Genomic DNA, 21733 nt, shown 5'->3' with positions numbered 1-21733 from the left:
TTAAATCTGAATCAATGTTTTATTCTGTTGAGATCTTTTTGAATCCTGACTCTGAAATCATTAGCTATCACTTCCAGCTTTGTTTCACATGCAAAACTGATAAGCATATCATTTGAGCTTTTATCTAAGCCTTTCATTGTGTGATTGATTGCCACAAAATGAGGCAAATTCACCAAGAGATGGGAGTGCCAAATCTTCTTGTCTCCTGAGGAATTTATATATGCTAGCCAAGAAGCAACAGTTAGATCCAAATATAGAACAACTGATTGGTTTTAAGACAAGAAAAAGAGGATGACAAAGCTGTATATTGTCACTATATTTATTTTTGTGTTCCAAACTTTTCTCTTTCTCTTCCCTCTCCCTTCCCCTCACTCCCCAAGACAGCAAGCAATTCAAGTTAAACATGTACAATTCTTCTAAACATATTTCCATATTCATCATGTGCAAAAAAAGAAAAACAGATCGAAAAGGAGGGAAAAACAAGCAAACAGATGAGAAGAACAAAAGGCGAAAATACTATGCTTTGATCCACATTCAGTGTCCATGGTTCTCTCTCTCTCTGGATGTGGGTGGCACTTTCCATTACAAGTCTATTGGAATTGCCTTGAATCATCACATTGTCGAAAAGAGCCAAGTCCATCACAGTTGATCATCACATAATTTTATTGTTATTATGTACAATGTTCTCTTGCTTCTGCTCACTTCACTTAGCATTTGTTCCTGTAAGTCTTTCCAAGCTTTTCTGAAATCAACCTGCTTGTCATTTCTTATAGAACAATAAATATTTATTTAACTTATATGCAGAATATTTTATGTAAAATGCCAGGCTTGATAAATCAAAAGTTAGAATTAAAGTTCCTTGGAGAAACAGCAACAATCTCAGATATACAGATGAACATTCTGATGGTAGAAAGTGAAAAAGAATTAAGAAACCTTTTGATTCAGGTGACAGAGGACAGTATAAAAGATGGCTTGCAGTTTAATATCAAAAAATAATAATAATAAAAGATCTTTGCAACTAGACCCATCATCTTCTGGAAAATTGAGGGAGAGGAAATGGAAAGTGGTATTAGAGTTTATATTCTTGGGCTCAAGGATCACTGCAGTTGGCGACTGCAGAAATGAAATTAAAAGATGCTTACTCCTTGGAAGGAAAGCTATGGCAAATCTGGACAGCTTACTAAAAACAGAGACATCATCTTGCTGAGAAAAGTCTGTATAGTCAAAGCTGCATTTTTTTCATAGCAATATATGACTATGAGAGTTGGACCATAAGGAAAGCTGAGCACTACAAAATCTATGCTTTCAAATTGTGGTGCAGGAGAAAACTTTTGCGAGTCCCTTGGATAGCAAAGAAATAAAATCAGTCAATACTTAAAAGAAATTAATTCAGGCTTATTTACTGGAAGGTCAAAAGCTGAAGCTGAAGCTAAAATACTTTGACCACATAATGAGAAGATGGGATTTGTTGGGAAAGACTTTGATGTTGGGAAAGATTGAAAATTAAAGGAAAAGGGAGGGACAGAAGATGAGATGGATAGAGGCTATTATGAGAATAATAAACATGAACTTGAACAATCTTTGAGAGATAGTGGAGAATTAGGAAGGTCTGGAGTGCTATGGTCCACAGGATCATGAAGTATCAGATACAACTAATTGAATAACTGAACAACAAGATTAAAAATTAGTTTCACAAGTATAAGATTAGAGAGGGTTGTGGAGACAGCAGTTCTTCTGAAAAAGATATAAGGGAGAGGGTCTTGGAAGTAAGGGAAGGAGAAAATCCACCTTTCATTTTTGTAAGATTTTTCTGTTCAAAATTTTTTCTCCCCTTCTCCCTTAATTCCCCCCTCCTCAGGACAGCAAGCAAGATATAGATTACACATGTATAATCATATTAAACACATTTCCCCATTAGTAATGTTGTAAAAGAAGGATTAGAACAAAATAGAAAAATCACAAGAATGAAAAGGCAAAGAAAAAAAAAAGTGAAAATAGAATGCTTCAGTCTGCATACTAGATTCTATAGTTCTTTCTCTGGTTGTGAATGGCATTTTCCATCACTGATCTTTTGGATTTGTCTTAGATCACCACGTTGCTAAGAAGAGCTAAGTTTATTATAATTGATCATTACAAAATCTTGCTGTTACTATGTACAGTGTTCTCCTGCTTCTGCTCACTTCACTCAGCATCAGTTCTATGACCAAATACGTTACCCACATTTTGCAAGAATACTGTACTATAAACTGTTTTGTAAACATTCCATAGAAGAAAAAATGATTCAGACTTCTTGTCTAGCACAAAAGGAGAGCCAATACGTCCAGAGAAAGAACTCTGGGAGATGACTAAAAACCATTACATTGAATTCCCAATCCCTTTATTTATGCCCACCTGCATTTTTGATTTCCTTCACAAGCTAATTGTACAATATTTCAGAATCTGATTCTTTTTGTACAGCAAAATAACAGTTTGGTCATGTATACTTATTGTGTATCTAATTTATATTTTAATATATTTAACATCTACTGGTCATCCTGCTCTCTGGGGGAGGAGGTGGGGGGTAAGAGGTGAAAAATTGGAGCAAGAGGTTTGGCAATTGTTAATGCTGTAAAGTTACCCATGCATATAACCTGTAAATAAAAGGCTATTAAATTAAAAAAAAAAAGAAAAGTGAATACAGGAAATTTTGAAAAATTACATCAGTTATTTAATGGATTCCTTCATTACATGCATGGTAAAGTCTATGGACTGCTCTCAGAATCATGTTTATATGCATAAAATAAAAATTTTTAAATTGCAAAAAAAAACAAAACAAAAGGAGAGCCAAAAAATTTTACACAAATTTTCTAGATCCTGGGGGTGCCATGCCCTTAACTCCAGAGATATGGAAGGAATAACTGTAAGCATAAATAACCACCTTAAGAAAAAAAAAAAAACTTAACAAAGCTAATAACTTTCAATCAATAGGTCTTTTACAAGTATAAACATCAATGTACACAAGAATAAATAATACACAAAAATAGTGCATAGCCAACAGATAAATGTTTCTACACTACAAGAATAATACAAATAAATCAATAAATATTGGATAGATAGCTACATGATCTAATAAATAGGATGCTGAGTCTGTACTCAGAAAGACCTGAGTTCAACTTCTGCTTCAGATACACATGTGTGATTTTAGTCATTTAACCTCTATTTACCTCAGTTTCCTCATTTCTAAATGATAATCCTAACAGCAACTTTCCAGCGATATTGGGATGAACAAATGAGAAAATAAATGTAAAAGTGCTAAGCCCAGCGCCTGGTACAAAGTAAGTAAACACTACATGATCGTTAATTATTAGTAGTAGTAATACTCACCAGGAAGGATATTAATAGTATCCACTATATAAATTTAGGTATTGGTTTAGCTATCCAAATTGGGTATTGGCTATCCAACAAGCCCAAGGCATCTTGAACTGGCATAATATACTCATCCATTTTAGTTTTTTATTCAAAGTCTGGTAGTTTGCATGTTTCTGTATATTTCCATTCTCCTATGGTTCCACCATTATGGTCTATATTAAAGGTTGCTGGATTCTGTGATGGTGCCTTTTGTGGTGGGAGCAATACTCTAAGACCTTGCCCCATGAATGCCAAGCTAATTTTTCCTTAAAATATATTAAAACCATCCCCCTCCCCAACTTAATCAAATCAAGGGACTAAGGACCCGACTACTAGTATAGTTTCCTAGTGTCCTAAATATAAAATCCATGGTACCAGGAGAAGCTAAACAGACCCTTTCTTAAGTTTCTGATTGGCTAGGAGGAATATGGACAATTGGAAACTGGAAGCTACACTCAGCTGAATCACTGTATCACTCCGCTACATTTTTGCAAAGAAAGTATCCTTTCCCTGTTCTAAATATTTTTCCCCTGCTCTGGCTAAGTAAACCTCCTTTTGCCATTTGTCAAATGTCCTAAAAATGTCTCATTTTATTCTAATCTGAGGCTTGGTCTGTTGTTACATTTGGTGATAATTGACAGTAGTGGGTCAGAATGACCTTACTGACTAGGGGAAAGGTAGATCCAGAGAGTAAAATGAGGTCAAATAGGCATTCATTCTACTGGTACTTATGTGCTTTGGCACTGACCAATTATCATAAGAAAGAAGATTAGAGTAAGCCTGTTTGGCTTTAATAACTAGGGACAGATGTGAATGTGATATTTGTCTTCAAGAACTGTCCCCAGAGTATTGGATTATTTTGTTTATTAATAAAATATTTGATTTTTTAAATTGGTACTTACATGATAATTTATTTATTATTGACTAGCTTTGCCTACTCATGAATGAGTTGTGAAAATTATATACAATTATAATTTTTAAGAATTATTAAATTATTATTATTAAATTATTAGCTGTGCACAATCTTCGATCCAACAGTATCACTACTGGTGTCTGTATCCTAAAGAGATCATAAAGAGGGGAAAAGATCCACATGTGCAAAAATGTTTGTAGCAACTCTTTCTGTAGTGGTAAGGAAATGGAAATTGAGTAGAGGTCTATCAGTTGGTAAATGGTTGATAAATTGTGGTATATGAATATATAGAATGGAATATTATTATTCTATAAGTAATGAGCAGGCTGATTTCAGAAAAACTTTGAAAGACTCACATGAACTGATGCTGAGTGAAATGAGCAGAACTAAGAGAACATTGTCCACAGCAACAATAAGATTATGTGATGATCAACTGTGATGAACTTGGCTCTTTTCAACAATGAGGTTATTCAAGGCAATTCCAATAGACTTGTGATGGAAAGTGCCATCCACATCCAGACAGAGAGAACTATGGAGACTGAATATGGATCAAAATATATTATTTTCACCTTTTGTTGTTGTTGCTGTTTTCTTGTTTTTTCTTTCTCATGCTTTTTTCCCTTTTTGTCTGACTTCTTGCCCAGCATGATGACTAGGGAAATATGTTTAGAAGAATTATAACTTTAACATATATTAGATTATTTGCTATCTTGAGGAGGGAGAACAAGGGAGAGAGGGAGAAAAATTTGGAATGCAAAATTTTGCAAAGATGAATGTTTAAAACTATTTTTGTATGTTATTTGGAAAAAATAAAATACTATTAAAAATTTTTGAAAGATACATTTCACTAACTTTAAAAAAAAGAATTAAAATTATTTGAAAAATCTGGGGGGGGGGGAAACAATGAACTGCACCCTGCAGATGTTAAATGCTATAAATTGCCATTGATTTAAATTGAAATAATTCTTGTATTTGGGGTTAATATGGTTCTCCAGAACTACTAGCTTTATTAGATCTGTCCTTTTTTCTTCCATCCAACTATATATTTTGTAATATATACTATGAACTATATTTCAGTGATATATTGAACTGTATTTTTGTACTGAACTATAATTTTGTAATTGTCTAAGAACTGTTCTGGGGGAGAAAAAAACTGTGCTGACGGAAATTTTGAAAACTTTTTATATGGCATTTGGAAGACCATTGAGAACTGTGCCTTATGGACTTTATTGGGATGCTTTGGTATAAAGTATTAGGTAAGGAAGGGGCACTTGAAAGAACAACGCTTGATCCTTCCCAGAAGCCCAAAGATCTTTCCAAAATTGGGGTATGAACAAATGTGCCAAATGCATCTTAATCATAGAAAGGGTTGAGGTATTAAGCCAGTTGAAAAAATCTAAAAGGGGACAACTTCTACTCTCTGGAACTTCCAGTGAGACACCCTTAGAGGTGTCTTCTGAAATCCCCTGGTCCCTGGTATAAATGCTGACTGCTTGCAGATGGCCACTAAAGTACATATCCTGGTTTAGAGGAGTTGATGCTATGTGCCTTTTTGGTATGTATATATCTATATATCTCTCCTTATAGGTTCACCTGTTTATGGAAATCTAGGATTCCTTAAAGGGTAGCTTCAATCAATATATTTCCATTACATTAGACATTTTCAGATAGAGTTGATTCCTACTCATTTTCCTGACTCTTGTCGCTCTAGAAAGATCCAAACCTCTCCCCTAGTGTCTACCCAAGCCAACCTCAATCAGATCAGGCACGCATCTAGCAGCCTCTAGTTTTTCTTGTTCATAAAATGAGGAGACTGGGAGGGATACAATGATAGCAAAAAAAAAAAAAAAAAAAAAAAAAAAAAAAAAAGGAGAGTGAACAGGGAGGATTCAGGAAAGATATCATCAATAGGAAGAATCATATTTTCCTTTCTTTAACTCTTCCCCCTCTAGGAAAGGAGAAAGAATTCGTTTGAGTCCGGTGGTAAATGGAGAGAGGATAATAGGAAGCTGACCCAGCATGGCTCTTGCATTGTCTCAACAGTTGTCACTCCCAGCTCTCAGCATTCTCTGCCTCTCTATATTCTTGATCATTCCATTCATCAGTCACCAAACAGGAGATGATGAGGCAAGTATTCAAAGACTGCATGTGCTACTTAACTCTGTCCACCTTATCGTTTTCTGGAACATATTGGCCAGAATTCTGCAAATATTCAGAAAGTCAACTTCAAAAGACATGATGAATTGATAAGTCCTAGGACAGCAGCTGCTTGAACCTCTCATTTCTATGGCAGCTCTATTCAGGCTGGGTGCCCAGGTACCCAGGGCTATGTATAGTTACAAGGCTCTCTGGCAAAGTAAGATTTAACTTAGCAGAGATGTGAGAGGGCATGGGTGTGGTAGGGAGAAGAGAAGCCAGTATGAGCTAGGGGTAGGAAACAAGAATAGAGAGCTCGGTTTGAGCAATATTTACTAAGGCTGGGCTGGGTTCTCTTAAGGCCCTGACACATAAGTTGGGTTGGTTTTCCCTTAAAAGGCAAGGAGATTGTCCCAAGACTTGATTGATCCAGGGGATTAAGTTTCAAACTCTTGAAAATTCTGTTTCCCTGCCACCTATAGCTAAAAAGGTCAGCTCACAAGGAGCGTTAATGTGCTTTGGACTTGAGGTAGTTCCACTTGCTATTTGAATCAACACATTCAGTCCTCATCCTTCCTGGCTTTTCCATTGCATCAGCCTCTGTTGAGTGTTCTCTCTTCTGGGATTCTCTCTTTTCTAGGTTTTCATGCTGCTATTAGTTCTGGTTTTTCTACCTGCCATGACTCTTTTGTGAAACCATATCAAACACCTAACTGAGAACATTCTGTCCCCCTATTCTTTCTTTATTCTCTCTCCTGTAATTCATCAGCTCTCATGGGCTTAATTTATACAGATGACTTAAAAATTTATATATCCTGACCAAGGTGCTACATGAGTTTCAGTAGCTCATCATAGATGACCCATTGGACATTTCTAATTGAATAAGCCATAGACTCCTCAAACTCTTCATGTCCAAAACTGAACTCAGTATCTTTCCTCTCAAAACCCTCTCCTCTTTCAGATTTTTCTATTTTTGTCAAAAGCACCACCATCCATTGCAACTTCTGTTACCTCTGACTCCCTTCTCTTTCTCATCTCACATAGCCAATCAAGTTTCAAAGTTTGCCATTTCTACCTTCCTACTATTATTCACGTTAGACCCTTTTTCTCTACTCTTATAGCTACTAATTTAATTCAGATCATTAACACCTCTTAGCTGCTTTATTATTAGAAGATTTCCTAACTAATCTCTAGGTCTCAATCCATTCTTCATATTACCATCAAAGGGATTTTCCTTATACACAGATATGACCACATTATTCCCCCATGCAGACAAAATATGAATACCTCTATTTAGCTTTTAAAGCAATTGGCCTCAAACTAGTTTTCCAGCCTTTTTTTTTTTTTGGACTAGGTGAAAGAGACCATTCTTTCCCTCAAATGCTACCCAGCCTTAATCACTGAATGGGTGCGGCTTCAGTCAAACTGAGACCTGTTGAAGACCTTAGCCTAAAAAAGCCTAGGTCCCCCACTGCATCCAGGGCCATACCCAGTCATCCTGATCTAGATATCTGGCCACTGGACCCAGCTGGCTCTGGAGGGGAAAGTGAGGTAGATGACTTTGCCCAGCCCTCCCTCCCTTAAATCCAATTCATGGGCATGCCCTGCATCACCTCTTTGAAGAACAAACTCCCCCTCTTACATTTAATTCAATCCAATCAATCACTCCTTCTCTGTTCCTCACACCCAGTACTCCATCTCTAGCCTTGTTAGCTCTGTGCTGGCCATTTGCCTTCCACATGAAGCCCACTCTTCCCCAAATTACTTTATATTCAATTTTCATTTGCACGTGTATATATGTTACATGCAACATATATATGTAAACATGTTTGTTGTTTCCCCCCCCCCCCCCCATAATCCTTGCAGGCAGGGACAGTTTATTATATTTGTATTTCCAGTGCCTACCACAGACTTGGCACATAGTAAGTACTTAAGGGCTTGTTGATCAAAGGATTGCGAAGACAAGTTTAAGCATGGAGATGAGGGGGATTGTGTTTACTAAATCAGTATTTATATACTTTCTAAATATCCTTCCCATGCATGGCTAAGTTGTTGTTTATCCTTTGTTATAGAAGACCAGGACATCAGGGAGATGATGTATGAGATGCAAGTGAATTGAATTTAAGTGAGGGAGGCTGGGCAAGGTCACCTGCTTCACTTTCCCCTCCAGAGCCATCTGGGTCCAGTGACCAGATATAGATCAGAATGACTGGAGCTGGTCCTGGATGCAGTGGGAGACTGGGGCCTTTTTAGACTTAGGTCTTCAACAGGTCTCAAATTTGATTGAGGTTGCACCCATTCAGTGATCAAAGCTAGGCAGCAATTGAGGCAAAGAATCTCCTCTTTCATCTAGTTAAAAAAATATATATATATAAATAATAAATTTGGGAGAAGATCCCTGGGATTTCAGGCCAAAGCATAAAGGATTGCTATTTACATTCAATCTGAGTCAATCAGGACTCAAACAAGATGGTCTACAAATCTTTCATTTCATTCTAATCCCAAACCTGAATTCAAGAATTGAATCAGGCCATCCTATAACAACAGGAATTAAGAATCAACTGGTGGAAGTTCATCCCTTTAACAAATATTTATTAAGCACTAGTAGATAGAAAGATAAAAATGACTGTCCTTGCCCTGAAGCAGCTTTTTTACTGGGATGTTCACAACCACAATAAAAGATCAAGAGTAATGGGAGCAAAGGAGAGAATCAAACAAAATGGTTTAGGAAAAATTTGAGGCATGATAGAGTTGAGCTCCTTATAAGGAAGAATTATCTAATAATAATAATAACTTACATAGTGCTTTGCTGTTTACAACATGACCTTCTCACAACAACCTTAAGATGTAGGCAGTGCAAGTCAAGTCAAGTCAAGAAGTGTTAAGTATCTTTTCTCCTCCAGGCTTTCGGAGGCAGTTAGATAGCTCAGGAGATAGAGTGTTGGACCTGGAATCAAAGATCTGAAGTCAAATCTAGCCTCAGACACTTACTAGTTGTGTGATCCTGAGCAAATCCTTCTGCCTCAGTTTCTTCTTCTGTAAAGTGAGAATAGTAATAGCATCTATTTCCCAAGGTTGTTGTGAGGATCAAAATGAGATGAGTTTTGAACAGTATTTTGCAAGCCATAAAGCGTTATATAAATTTTAGCCATTGTTATTACTATGTGCCAGACATTGTACTTGGCATGGGGATACAAAGACAAAAAATTTAAAAGGATCAAAGAAATGGTGACTTGCTTATGATACAGGTCTTCTTATGATTTCCACCATATCATGTTGCCTTTTTGAAAATTAGAATTGTCTAAAAATGGAACGAACTGTTCCATGAAAGTCATAAGATCCTGGGGAATTAAATGGAAACTGAGGCTGATGAGAGCAAAGGATCATAGCTCTAAATCTAAAAAGGATCTCAAAACCCACCTAATCCAGGCCCCTCCTTTTACAGATGAGGACCCTGAGATAAGAAAGCAACTTTGGAATCCCAGTCTCTATGATTCCAAATTCCACATCCTTGCCATTGCACCATGCTATTATAGGAAGGCCTGAATGCAGCATTGAACTAAGATATAAATTTTGAGATTCTGAGAATAAGTGAGCTGGTACTTTGAATAGAGAGGTTCTGAGTACCCTACATTGCTCAGAAACTTACTCTGAAGGGCATGCTAGTTCTATACCCAGCTAAGTCTCTCTCTCTTTCCACCCTTCCCCAAGGGCTCTTGGAAAGGAACTTTTCAACTGGCTGGATTCCCTCTCTTAACATTCCAGGCGCACCCCTGGGGGTGGGTGGGAGCATGGGAATCGGGTTTGGAGAAACCACCCTGTGCCCTCCCTCCCCCGAAGCAAAACTCTGAGAACTGGGAAGACATGGGTTCCAGTTTCCACTTACACTTTTTGTGAGATCCAGATGGATCTGTGTTCCTTCTGTGTTCCCAGAGCTGCTTCTGGTTCTCATGGAGTTAAATGCACTCCTTCCCACCCCCGTCCAGCTCCCCACCCCCCCAACTCTTTTCTTTTGTTTCCACTGAAACTCTAGAGGAAAACCAGGAAAAGGAGAAAATGAGAAGTAAAGAAGGAAAACATGTGATCTACAATTTTAGATCTTTGGTTTTGTTTCTTCCTGGGGAATGGGGGGAGGGGATAGAGATCATAGGATCATAGTTTTAGAGCTGAAAGGAGTACTATAATCTAATTCAACCCCCTCATTTTACAAGTGAGGAAACTGAGGTCTGGGATAGAAAGTTCAATCACCTAACTTTCACATCTCTTAAGGGTTAGAGCTGAGTCCAGAATTTGTTAAACACTGATGAGTATTGTGTTAAAAGCTACAACAGATAGTTCCTCCACCCCCAATGACATTAGGTTTTTTCCCCCCTTTTTATTGCTTTCTTTTTTTCCCTGGTTATACATGTACATTAATTTTTTTTTAAAAAGCACATATATTTCTTTTATGAATCATGTTGGAAGAGAAAAATCAGAAGAAAAAAGGAAAATCACATAGGAAATTTGTGATTTACATTAAGTCTCCATGAGTTTAGATCTTGATGGAGGAAGACGACATAAAAGGAGCAGAAAAGAAGGGAATGAGGGAGCATTCCAAATCTAACTCAGTTTGCCTGAATTTCCCTGAGCTTGCTTCCTAGTCTTTAAAATGAGGCTATTGATAAATACTTCTAATACTAACTTCCCAGAACTGTTATGAGCTGAGCATTTTGCAAAATTAAAAGCATTGTGTCAATGACTATGGAGGGATATTCAGGATTCTTAGCCTATTTGTCTTGCCACTTTGAAGCTCAAACTTTGGGGCTACAATGCAGCAAACTTGGGAGAAATTGGACATCCACTTCACCTCAAGGAGATGAACTGACCCTAATAGAAAGACCACTGCCTTCAGGAGACCTTGAGTTTCTCTGAGGATAGTTAGGCGGGCAGGAGAATAAACTGTATGAAACTCCAGCCCTGAAGTTAGGATAATGTGTATTTGTTGCCTACCTCAGACACTTATTAAGTGTGTGGCCGTAGGTAAATTAATCTCTCCTTTATAAACCTTTTCCTCTTCTATAAAATTGGGATAATAAAAATAGCTATCTCATAGAGTTATTGAGAAGATCAAATAAATGGAAAGTGTTTTGCAAACTTTAAACCATTATAAAAGTTATTATTAGAGCCCTTAAGGCTGGACAGCCAAGTCTCACAATAGAGTGCCAGCCCTGAAAAAATCGGGAAGATCCAAGTTCACAGCTGACTTTTACTAGCAGTATAACTCTGGGCAAGTCACTTAACCCTATTTGCCTCAGTTTTCTCATCTGTAAAATGAGCAAAAGGAAATGGAAAACCACTCCAGTATCTTTACCAAGAAAATCCCAAAAGGGGTCACAAAGAGTGACAGGGAGACTGAACAATAGGACTAGACACCTACAGATTTGGGGTTAATTTGGATAAATGATAATTGACATTTTCATAGCTCTACAAAATAAACTAATTTGATTATTTTGATCTATCATAAATTATTAATTCATTTGGGTAGATTTGAATTGACTTTTCTCCACTTACCCTCCACTTTTCCTGTAAAGACCTGTTAGACAAGAAGGAGGGTTTGGCTTGAATGTGCTTTACATGTCACCCGATGAATAGAAGAAGGAAGCAGATGGGCAGCTCAGAGGATAGAGTACCTGCCCCAGAGTCAGGAGGGACTTGAGTTCAAATGTTGATTTCAGACACTTAAATGTGCTATGTGATATGATATCTTGGGCGAGTCACTTAACCGCAAGGGTCTCAAAAACACACCACCAAACAGATAAACAGGAGAGAAACCCACAGTAATTGATGTTTTCCGTGTAAATGTCTTTATTTTAAAAAAAAAATTCAAGAAAGTGTATTGGGGTAGGGGTATCCACATAGTGAATAAAGAGTATTTAAGGAATAGGTACCCTCATTTGACCCATCCTGGGAATGCCCAGGAGAATGAGAACACCCAGGAGCAAGGAATAAGGGGCATTGGTCTGGGAAGAAAGGCCCCCAATCCCTGCTGTAATATCTGCCAAAATGAAACATACCCACCCCCTGAGGTCATGGATCAGGCTCAGAACATGCAAATAATGGCTTCTGCCTATGCAGAGCTCTGAACCTCAAATTGTGAGCTTCCCTCCAACATACGTAACCCCAGGAAATTAATGTCTCCCTCAAGAGGTTCTTCTGCTCTCCCTGACTCCCCTTCACCAAAGTCTAGCAAGATCATCTACTTCTGAGTCTCTCTCCTTTCTAGGACATATACATCTATATTTACTCTACCATATTTACAAATCTCAGTTGACACACATCTATAATTGGTCGTACCTGCCATACACGGGTGCACAATGCAGATACACACATACATATGTGTACATTTGAACTTTCCTTACATTTTGCACTGTCTCTTATACATCTAACGCATCTCCATTTAGAATCCCTTTCATTTGAGTCTCTTCCATATCTGGAATGGATGAATGAATCTGGGACTTTCCTAAAGTTAAAATACCTGTTATATCTGTAACTCCTTTCCCATCTAAGTATTTCTCACATATCTGAACCCTTTCACACATCTGCTGAGCTCCTAGCTTTTGCCTTTCCCTCTCCTTTTTTCCTCTGGAGGAACTTCCAAGAACTCAAACCGATTTATTATTTCTGGCAAATATCCTACTTCAGGTCTGGCAATCTCAGGGCAGGGCTTAAGTCCAACATCCATTGTAAATCCACACTGACCATGATTCACAAGGATTCATTAACCCCTGGGTAGGGAGAGAGGTTTGAGGAGGCTTTTTTTTTTTTTTTTTTTTTTTTTTTAAGCATTATTGCTAAACATAACCCTCAAAAAAGGATCTCTCAGAGTCAGAGGAGTGGGAGGGAGGAAGACTAGAGAGGTGGAGGCTATGGCTGCTTTGGGGGTATATCTCCAGCACAGTCCTATCAGTATTAGTTCCTAGGGGAAGGAGTGGAGGTCCTGGAGGGAGAGGGAGCTGTAACTTCCAACTCAGATCTGTTCTTTGTGTTTCACGTGAGCCAGCTTGACATTCTCCTGCTCTGTGGAAGGAGGTGGAGGCTCCAGGTGAAATCCAATCATGAGCTGATAGACACAAACTCCGCAAATGGAACCAAGAAGTGGTGAAACGATGGGCACCCACCACCAGTGCCGGCCCGTTCTGCAGAGAAAGAAAATGGAGAGACTTGTTCCTGGCCCAGCCCAGCCCCACTCCTTACCAAGGCTATAATAAAGTATATATTTCAAGGTAACCTGAAGGACATTAGAGGCTGCCCTGATCCTTTTGAGGAAGAATGGAAAGCTAGGGAAGTTCCAGGAAAGGAATCAGGGCAGAAGTTGGAAGTAGGAGCTAAACAAATGCAAAGAGAGAGGGAGTAGCAGGGCTTGTCACTTACGTGAAGACCTCAGAACCCCAGCCAGCAATGGCAGTGAAGAGGCGGGGACCAAAATCTCGAGCTGGGTTAACAGCATATCCAGAGTTGAAGCCCATGGATGTACCAATGACCAGAACCACAAGGCCAACAGTGAAGGCTTCCAGACCTCGGGGAACGGGGTTGTTGTGAGGATCCACAATAGCCAACACACAGACGATGAGGGATGCTGTACCAATGAACTAGGATGGAAGAATCGAGATTGAGAAGAAGCAAATCCACTCTTGCCCTAATTTTTAACTCCCCTGATCTCACTGTCCTAGCTATTTACAGATCCCTCTTCTCTTTCCCAAGTGTTTCCTTGTCTCTTTGTTTATCCAAAACTTTTCTGTCCTTGTAGGTTGAATTCAAGTCCTTGATCCTCAAAGTATCCCTGACTGGTTCTCTCCAAGGTCCCCTAGCCTTTGGAATTGGAGCTACAAGATCTTCCTTAAACCATGTACTATCCTGCTTCATCCTTTATCTTATTAAGTCTTATTTTCCTAACTAGACTGAATTTGTTGCAGTGGAGACGGATTCTGCTCTATCCTTGGAGGAGATGCACAGAGAGCCTGAGGACCTCACCCCAAAGCATCTTACCTGGTCAAAGAAGCCATTGACCATGTCCAAGTGGCCAGAGGGATAGGTAGCAAAGATGCCGGCAGTACCATTGGGGCCAGAGACAAAAAGTTCATTACCAGCAAAGGACCAAATTGCATCTGAAGAAAGATCAAACCAGAGGTAAAGGATGAGAATGGAAACGCCACTGCTTCCCCTTATACCTGGGGAGCAGGGGAGGAAAACAGTTCTCCAAGGGCAAGCTAAGTGAGAACCTCATATCCTTCCCCATCTCCCCACAGAGTTCTCAGCCCACTGAGAATTCCCACATGCAATTTCTAATGATTCAAGAGATCATAGATCTGGAGCTGGAAGGGACCTCAGAAACTGTCCAGTCAGGTCCCCTGACTTCAGTCAGTATTCTTTCCCCTATATTATGCCCTTTAACTCTTTCCTCTGAGCCCATCCTACCTTCTATGAGTTCCAGACAGGTGGGAAAGATGAATGGTGGGGAGAAGCTGTCAGATTTCCCAGATGGAATCACCCCCTCCTGTATACCTCATACCCATATTCCCACACAGGCTTCCATAGAGTGAGGAAAAGATATGCCCAGGATACTCTGGGGGACCATTATCATTGGTTCTTCCCTTAGAGCAAGGGCTAAGGAGAATGTTCCCTCTGGATGTCCTGGCACGCTCATCAAGTGAAGGCTACCCAGTAAAGTAGGGTATTTATATTCTGCTCCAGGAAGAAATATAAAATAACTACCTTATTACATCAGAGGCAGGTTGGGGCAGGGGGGAGAAAAAGGGGGAAGGGAGGAAGGGTCAGTATTGAGTAACCAATCTCTAGTGTTACCTAACTTGTTTTTCCTTCCCTTCCATTGCTCCTCCCTTGATTTCCTTCGTCGGGGGCCCCAGTGAGTCATATACTCAGGTGGCTATAGGGTGGAGTGGCCCCCTCTGTCAGCACCTGGCCATTTGGGTGGCAGACTAAGTTAGTGACTGAGGGTGATGGAATGGAGGGAAAAGGAGGAAGGGAAAGGACTAGAAGGGGACTAAGAAGGACTAAGAATGGGAAATATGGGAAATAGAAAACTAGTAGAGGGGAAGAGTTCTGAATCCTAGCGGATCCTCACCATAGTACAGCCCAAAGACAATTCCAGCTCCTAGGAAGGCTCCCACAGTCTGGGCCAATGTGTAGATGGGCAGCTTGATCCAGGGCTCCCTTGCCAGGAAGCACAGAGCAAAGGTCACAGCTGGATTTAGATGGGCCCCTGTATAGAGAGAAGACATCATTCGGTTATAACTGGGGGATGGGGGGGAGGTAAAACAGAAGGAAAGGAGTTAAGTATTTAATATCTTATCCCTAGTTAAGGTTCTGATGTTTAGCCTACCCCCCTAGAAGACTACAACCAATTGAATGAAGGTTGCAAAAAGGCAAGATTTCAACTCAATAAAAGGAAGAATAAACCATAAACAGAATGGGAATCCTTCTGGAGAATAGGTTTTCATCCCTGAAAATGTTCAGATAGAGTCAGGAAGATCACTTTTCTGAGATGATATGGAGAAATCTCCCCTATGGGGAGGGAAGTTTTAATTCTAGGCTTCAGAGATACATGACAGCATCCATCCCTTTATCTCGGGGGGAAAGGGCCCACAGGTCAGGGTGTTCCCATTCTAGACATTCTAGAGGTCAAGTAAGGAAGCCTACTAAGAAGATGTTGAGGGGTGGGGCAGGGAGACATACCAGACACTTGGCCAGCAATAAGGATACCAAGCGTGACTGCAAAGCCAAAAGCCAGGTTGATGGTAAGAAAGCCACCATGGGTTCCTCTGCTCAACACAACCTGGGCCACAGAGCCACAGCCAAACATCTGTGTGGGAGAAATATAGGGCGAAATTGAGGATCACTGATATGTCATGGGGATTTCTTGTCCATTGTCCATAATACTCATTTTTACACACACACACACACACACACACACACGTATGAAACCTCATGCTACCATCAACCAATTTCCTTCCTGTTGCCAATGGAGACCTCTCCTCCTACAAAATAATGTACAGTGGCCTGAAAAAAAAGTCATCTGATAAGCAGCTAAGGGGAGTATAAAGAGCACTGAACTAGGAATCATGAGACTGTGTTTATAGTTTTGGCTCAATCACTGTGATCTTAGGGCCATTCTTTAACCTTTTGTTTCAAGGATTATAGGAATAGGTGGAAAATAATCTGGAAATTCGAAAACTTTATACAAATGAGGGATTGCAATTATTTTGTCCAGGACTCTCCCATACAAGATTTTATCGCTTTCAGTCTTCTAATAAAATAAAACCTCTTCAAGATCCTGAGCCTACCTCTCTTTTTATAGGACCCGGGGATCTCTAAAACTGATCTCAAGGGATCAAAATGATCTATTTACCTTGGGAGTCTTTCCTTCTTTCCTCTTCTCACTGGCCCTCCATCTCCAAGGATAATCCATAACCCCCTAGCTAATTACAACACATGGAATTAAGATGCCCAAGGGACTAGAATAGATTGAAGTTAGCCAAACATTATTTCCTCTGACAGATAGACAAAAACGTTAGAGGAAAGGGCAGGGCACTATGCTAGTCGGGAGTTAGGACATCTAGGAGACTATAAATTTCAAGACAACTGGACATATGCATTGGTAGAAGGAGTTTCCTTATAGGGAGTTTTCTACATTGATTAAATTACACATCTGGAACAATAAAAATCCACAGACCAGACCTTAGTTACAGACAAAATCCTGACAATCCCCTCCCTCCAACACACATACACACACACACCCCTTGCCCTGACAAGTCCTGCTTAATTTCTTTTCTGTCCGAGTTCCTACAAGCCTTAGGTTTAATTTCACTCATTAAATGGTACTGAATTCCTTCAGCCTTTCAACTTATTATGCTGCTATCTTGAGCTGGCATTTAAGCCTGATTTTATTGTTTAATCTCTGTCTCTCCATTCCTCTACCCCTCCCCCACTCAGGGGATACAGCACATGGCCCAGCACCAAGAGGGTAAAGGGGGAGGGAGGGAAGGGAAGAAGTGTGGCTTGTGAAAAATGGATAAATGTTTACTTGATTTGGACCCTTGCCCCACTAAGATGCGAAGAGCCTTAATTAATCCCTCTCTGGAGAGAAAGAAAAGGAGGGTAAAGATGTGGTTTCAAGTGGAGGTAAAGGAAAGGGGAGGAAAAGAAAAACAAGGAAATGTAGAAAAAGAGGAAAAAAAAACACACGGAAAATCTACAATGCAATTCAATTTAGCAAGCATTTTCAGAACCTAGAGAGAAATTGGAGAAAAAAGAGGGAGATAGAGGGAAGGGATCTAGACAAAAACAATCTAGAAAAGGGTAGGGACAGCACTAAAGTATTGGAATTTCACCCCACCAGAATAAAAATAGGTACGTAGGTGCAGATTTAAGGGTATAAAGTGACAGAAAAGAGCAAAGAACAAAAGTCGGCGTAAAGCATCCAGGGAAAGTGTTTCCTAACCCTGGGGCACTGGGCTGGGGCCCAGCTGGGGACCCTGCTTCCACTCCACTCTATCTGCCAATTGTTTGGGGAACTGGCCCAGTTCCAGAGGCCAGAAAATGGGGTGGGGATGGCAGGAAGCCAGTTCACTAGGAGTCTCCTCCTGGCTAATTTCCCCCTTCTTCACCCTGAAAGTCTTCTTGGCCTGTTCTGATTCTTGGCCTATTCTGTACTGGCCTCTTCCAATAGATAGATGGGTTTGGGGGTCTGTCCAGCTCTCAGTAAAACTTTTCCCACCCCTCTTTATAAAAAGGAATTGCGTTCTTTCTCTCCTGGACATCTAACCTCACTCAAATCTCTCTAACTACAAGAATCCCCCCCACTCATTTCCATGACTAACCCCTAACCCACCGACGTTTATCCCAGTACTATCATCCAATCTCCAAGGCTCCCGAGTTATTCCCTGTCCTCTCTCTCCAAAATAAAGTTCTTCTCCACCAGGGTTATCAATTGAATTCAACTTTCACTGGTACAACAACACTCATACCCACCTGCTCAAAAGCATTTGAAAGGCACCTCCACAAACATCACACCCCAATCTACCCAGACAATATACACTTGAGATTATTCCTCTAATCCCTTGATGGAATAAGCAAAGCACTCTCCCATGACCTTTAATGATCACAATGAGAAAGCAGATCACCTGAAGCTCGAAGAAAGAAGGATGAGGCAGGGACTTCCTTTAAAAATAGGAGCACCAACATCATTTCCACCTAAATTTTTGAAATGCCGGTTTTGAAAGAGGGGAAGGGTAGGTGGTCCCAAGTTGCTGGTAGAAATAAACTTTCAGGACCACCGAGTTCTACTCCCAACCTTGTCTCCTTTGACATCTCAAGACAAATAAGCATGGAAGGAGCAGGGAGTGGTGGTGAAAGAGGCAAGAGACTGGGATCTAGTTTGTCCCCAAGCTAAAACCCTTCCTTTCTCTCTATCTGAAAAACAGAAAACAAAGATGATTTAGAGAACTCCCTCTGTCCTCAAATCCCACTCTACACTCCTGGCCTCTTCTGCCAATTGATGGCACTATCTTGTCTGGGTACAGGTATCTGCAGACATGAGGGATGTAGATGTCTCCAGATGGCTGATAGAGCCTCGCCACTCTCCTGTGAGGCAAGGGGGTGGTGACAAAGTGCATCTTCTCCTTATCTCCCCCACTTTTCAAAGCAAAGGTTATATCTTGAAGTTCAGGGCTTGCATATAATAATAATTGGGAGGCACCCCTTATTCCCCAGACATGAAGAGACAGAGAGCAAGAAAAAAGAGCAAGAAAGCAAATTGTTCAGCTTCACCCTGACCTAGACCCTTAACTCCTGCTCTGCTCTATCCAACCTTGGTATCCCACCACCACCCTCCAAACTTCTATCTTGGTTGCTATTTGCACAGTGCACTTAGCTCAAGGGAAATGAAGAGGGAGTTATAAGTGATTGGAAGGAAGGATAATCAAAAGCATACAACAAAAATAAAGTAAAAATAAGCTAGGAATAAATGTAGCAGAGTAACTTAAAACATAATTAAGAGCAACTACAATCAAAAGTAATATAGTAAAAACCAAGAATTTGGTTGTAGCTACTATGGAATAGGATAAGAATAAGCAAGAATCTCTGAGGAATTAAGTGAAACAAAGTAAAGGCAATAGAAGTTAACGAGCAAATCACGAATAAAGTGAAGGTAATTTCATTTTTCTCTCCACGAGATGATCACAACACCATAGGTGGCAGGGACCACAAGATCTATCTAATCCGCCTCCCTCAGCTAACACTTAGGAAATTGAGGCCTGCTGAGGTTACACGACTATCAAGGTCACAAAGATGACAGAGAGGGAGGATACTCGGAGTCCTCAGTCACTTCTCTTCCCAGGTCTGCAAACTTAAGGGCCCTTCATCAGTCATAGTCCTCCTATCTACAAGGACCCAGCCCAGGCCAACCTTTCACCACAAAGTCCTTCCGCAAGCCAGTCATCCTGCTGGAGACTTGAGACGAATCTCTTAAGTAACCCCAACCCCCCACTTGCCCCAGATCTCGGAATACTTTTTATTCTATGTGACTTTTGGACTTTCCCAAGTTTAATTATTCATTAATGACTAGACGCTGTTGTCTTAATAATCCCCAACTAGCCGTCTCAACCCTATTTCTTCTTGGCAAAAGCCGAACTCTTTGCTCTTTCCGCCTAGAAACTAGTTAAACCCAAAATTTCAGGAGACGAGAGGGTCGGGTGGAAGGTTTGGGGGTTCAAGGATTCTAGGGGGACCCTTAGCATCGCTCCCTCCGCCAAGGTGGGCGATGTCATTCTGATGGAACTGTTACAGCTAACAGGGCTGTCCAGTAGCTGGCGAATGGATGGCTTTGAAAGAACAGAGACGTCAATGAGAGAACTAGGTGGGGTCGCTCTGGGGGACCTGGGGAATGAAGGCAAAGAATTCTCTTCCAAAGGAAACCTGAAGCCCTCCTCCGACTCGAGCCCTGGCTTCTAGTCCTCCTGCCCCGTTTACTCTCTTACCACCAGGATGAGCGTCCCGAGGCATTCAGCGAGAGCCTGGCGCAGCAGCCGGTACCGGACCCGCAGCAAGTCCCCGCAGCGCGACACTAGCTCCTTCTGACGGCCCATGGTTCGGAGTAGGGAAGCGGTACCGGGGGCAGTAACTCGCGGATAAGAGTGAGAGTGCGTCTGGAAGCTCGGTCCGCGAGCGCCTGAGCTGCAGGTGTCAAAGCAACGCGCGCCAAGGGAAAGAAGCCGCTAGGGCAGGAGCGCTGCCTCCGCTACCTCGCTGCAGGGGCCCTGCAGGGACCGGGCTTTATAAGGAGGCTCTGCCCCCCCCCCCCCCCCCCCAGGCTCGCTCCGCCCGCCCCGCCCGCCGGCTTGCCAACCTTCCCGCCCGCCCCGCCTGAGCCTCCAGTCCGCAAAGGCGGAGAGGGGCGCGCCGCTTATAGGCTTCCTGGGAGTGGGATGAATTTGACACACCGTGCAGTCCCTCCATCCCCATCCTTAACCCTTCTGATCATTTTTTCTCCCCTAGAAAATGTCCCAAGTAATTTTAGGACGCGCCCCCCCTCCATCTGGACTTGAAATGGGAGAATAAAGACCACTTATTCCAAGGTCTTCCTTACTTTCCATTTTCCTTTCACCCTTCTCCTTTTAGGTCACCGCGCTTGGGGTTTTGGAAAGAGGTGAAGCCTGTGCATTTTAACTGAGAAGAGAAATAGGGACTGAAGAAGCAACAACTAAGTACTGAGCCTCCCGCTGTCTCCCCTCCACCATCATCTTCTCCGTTCCCTCTACCACTTCCTTAGAAGCAAATCTTTCTCCAGTCAGCAAACATTTAATTTAATTTAATTTATTTAAATAATATTTTATTTTTCCAAATATAAAGATAGTTTTCAGTATTCACCTTTGCAAAACCTTGTGTTCTAAATTCTCTCCCTCTCCCACTCTCCCCGGGATAGCAAGCAATCCGATAGAAATTAAACATGTGCAAGTCTTCTAAACACATTTTCATATTCGTCGTATCAAATGGGAGGAAAAAATCCGAGAAAGAAAAAAACACAAGCAAACAAACAAACAAAAAGGTAAAAATACTATGCTTTCATTCATATCCAGTCTCCATAGTTTTCTCTTTGGATGCGGATGGCTCTTGCAATTGCCTCAACAAGCATTTCTTAAGCGCTATGCTAATACAAAGAAAAGCAAAAATACGGTTCCTGCTCGGCGGGCCATAGTCTACCTCGCTGACAACTATGTATATACAAGATATATAGTTTATATA

General features: G+C 40.8%; 1 protein-coding gene across 1 annotated transcript; it reads right to left on the bottom strand.

The window, feature by feature from the left end:
- Positions 1-13228: 13228 nt before the first annotated feature.
- Positions 13229-20760, bottom strand: AQP3 (aquaporin 3 (Gill blood group)). Its single transcript, XM_003762973.4, has 6 exons — positions 20470-20760; positions 16169-16295; positions 15558-15695; positions 14462-14580; positions 13847-14064; positions 13229-13611 (listed from the first exon to the last, which is right to left on the bottom strand). Exons 1-6 carry the CDS (start codon positions 20575-20577, stop codon positions 13443-13445), a joined length of 879 nt encoding a protein of 292 aa, XP_003763021.1. The 5' UTR covers positions 20578-20760; the 3' UTR covers positions 13229-13442.
- Positions 20761-21733: the final 973 nt, after the last annotated feature.

This window comes from Sarcophilus harrisii, chromosome 1 (genome assembly GCF_902635505.1).
Source record: "Sarcophilus harrisii chromosome 1, mSarHar1.11, whole genome shotgun sequence".
NCBI lineage: Eukaryota > Metazoa > Chordata > Mammalia > Dasyuromorphia > Dasyuridae > Sarcophilus > Sarcophilus harrisii.
The sequence above is the reverse complement of the archived record's forward strand: the minus strand, read 5'-3'. Positions and strand labels throughout refer to the sequence as shown.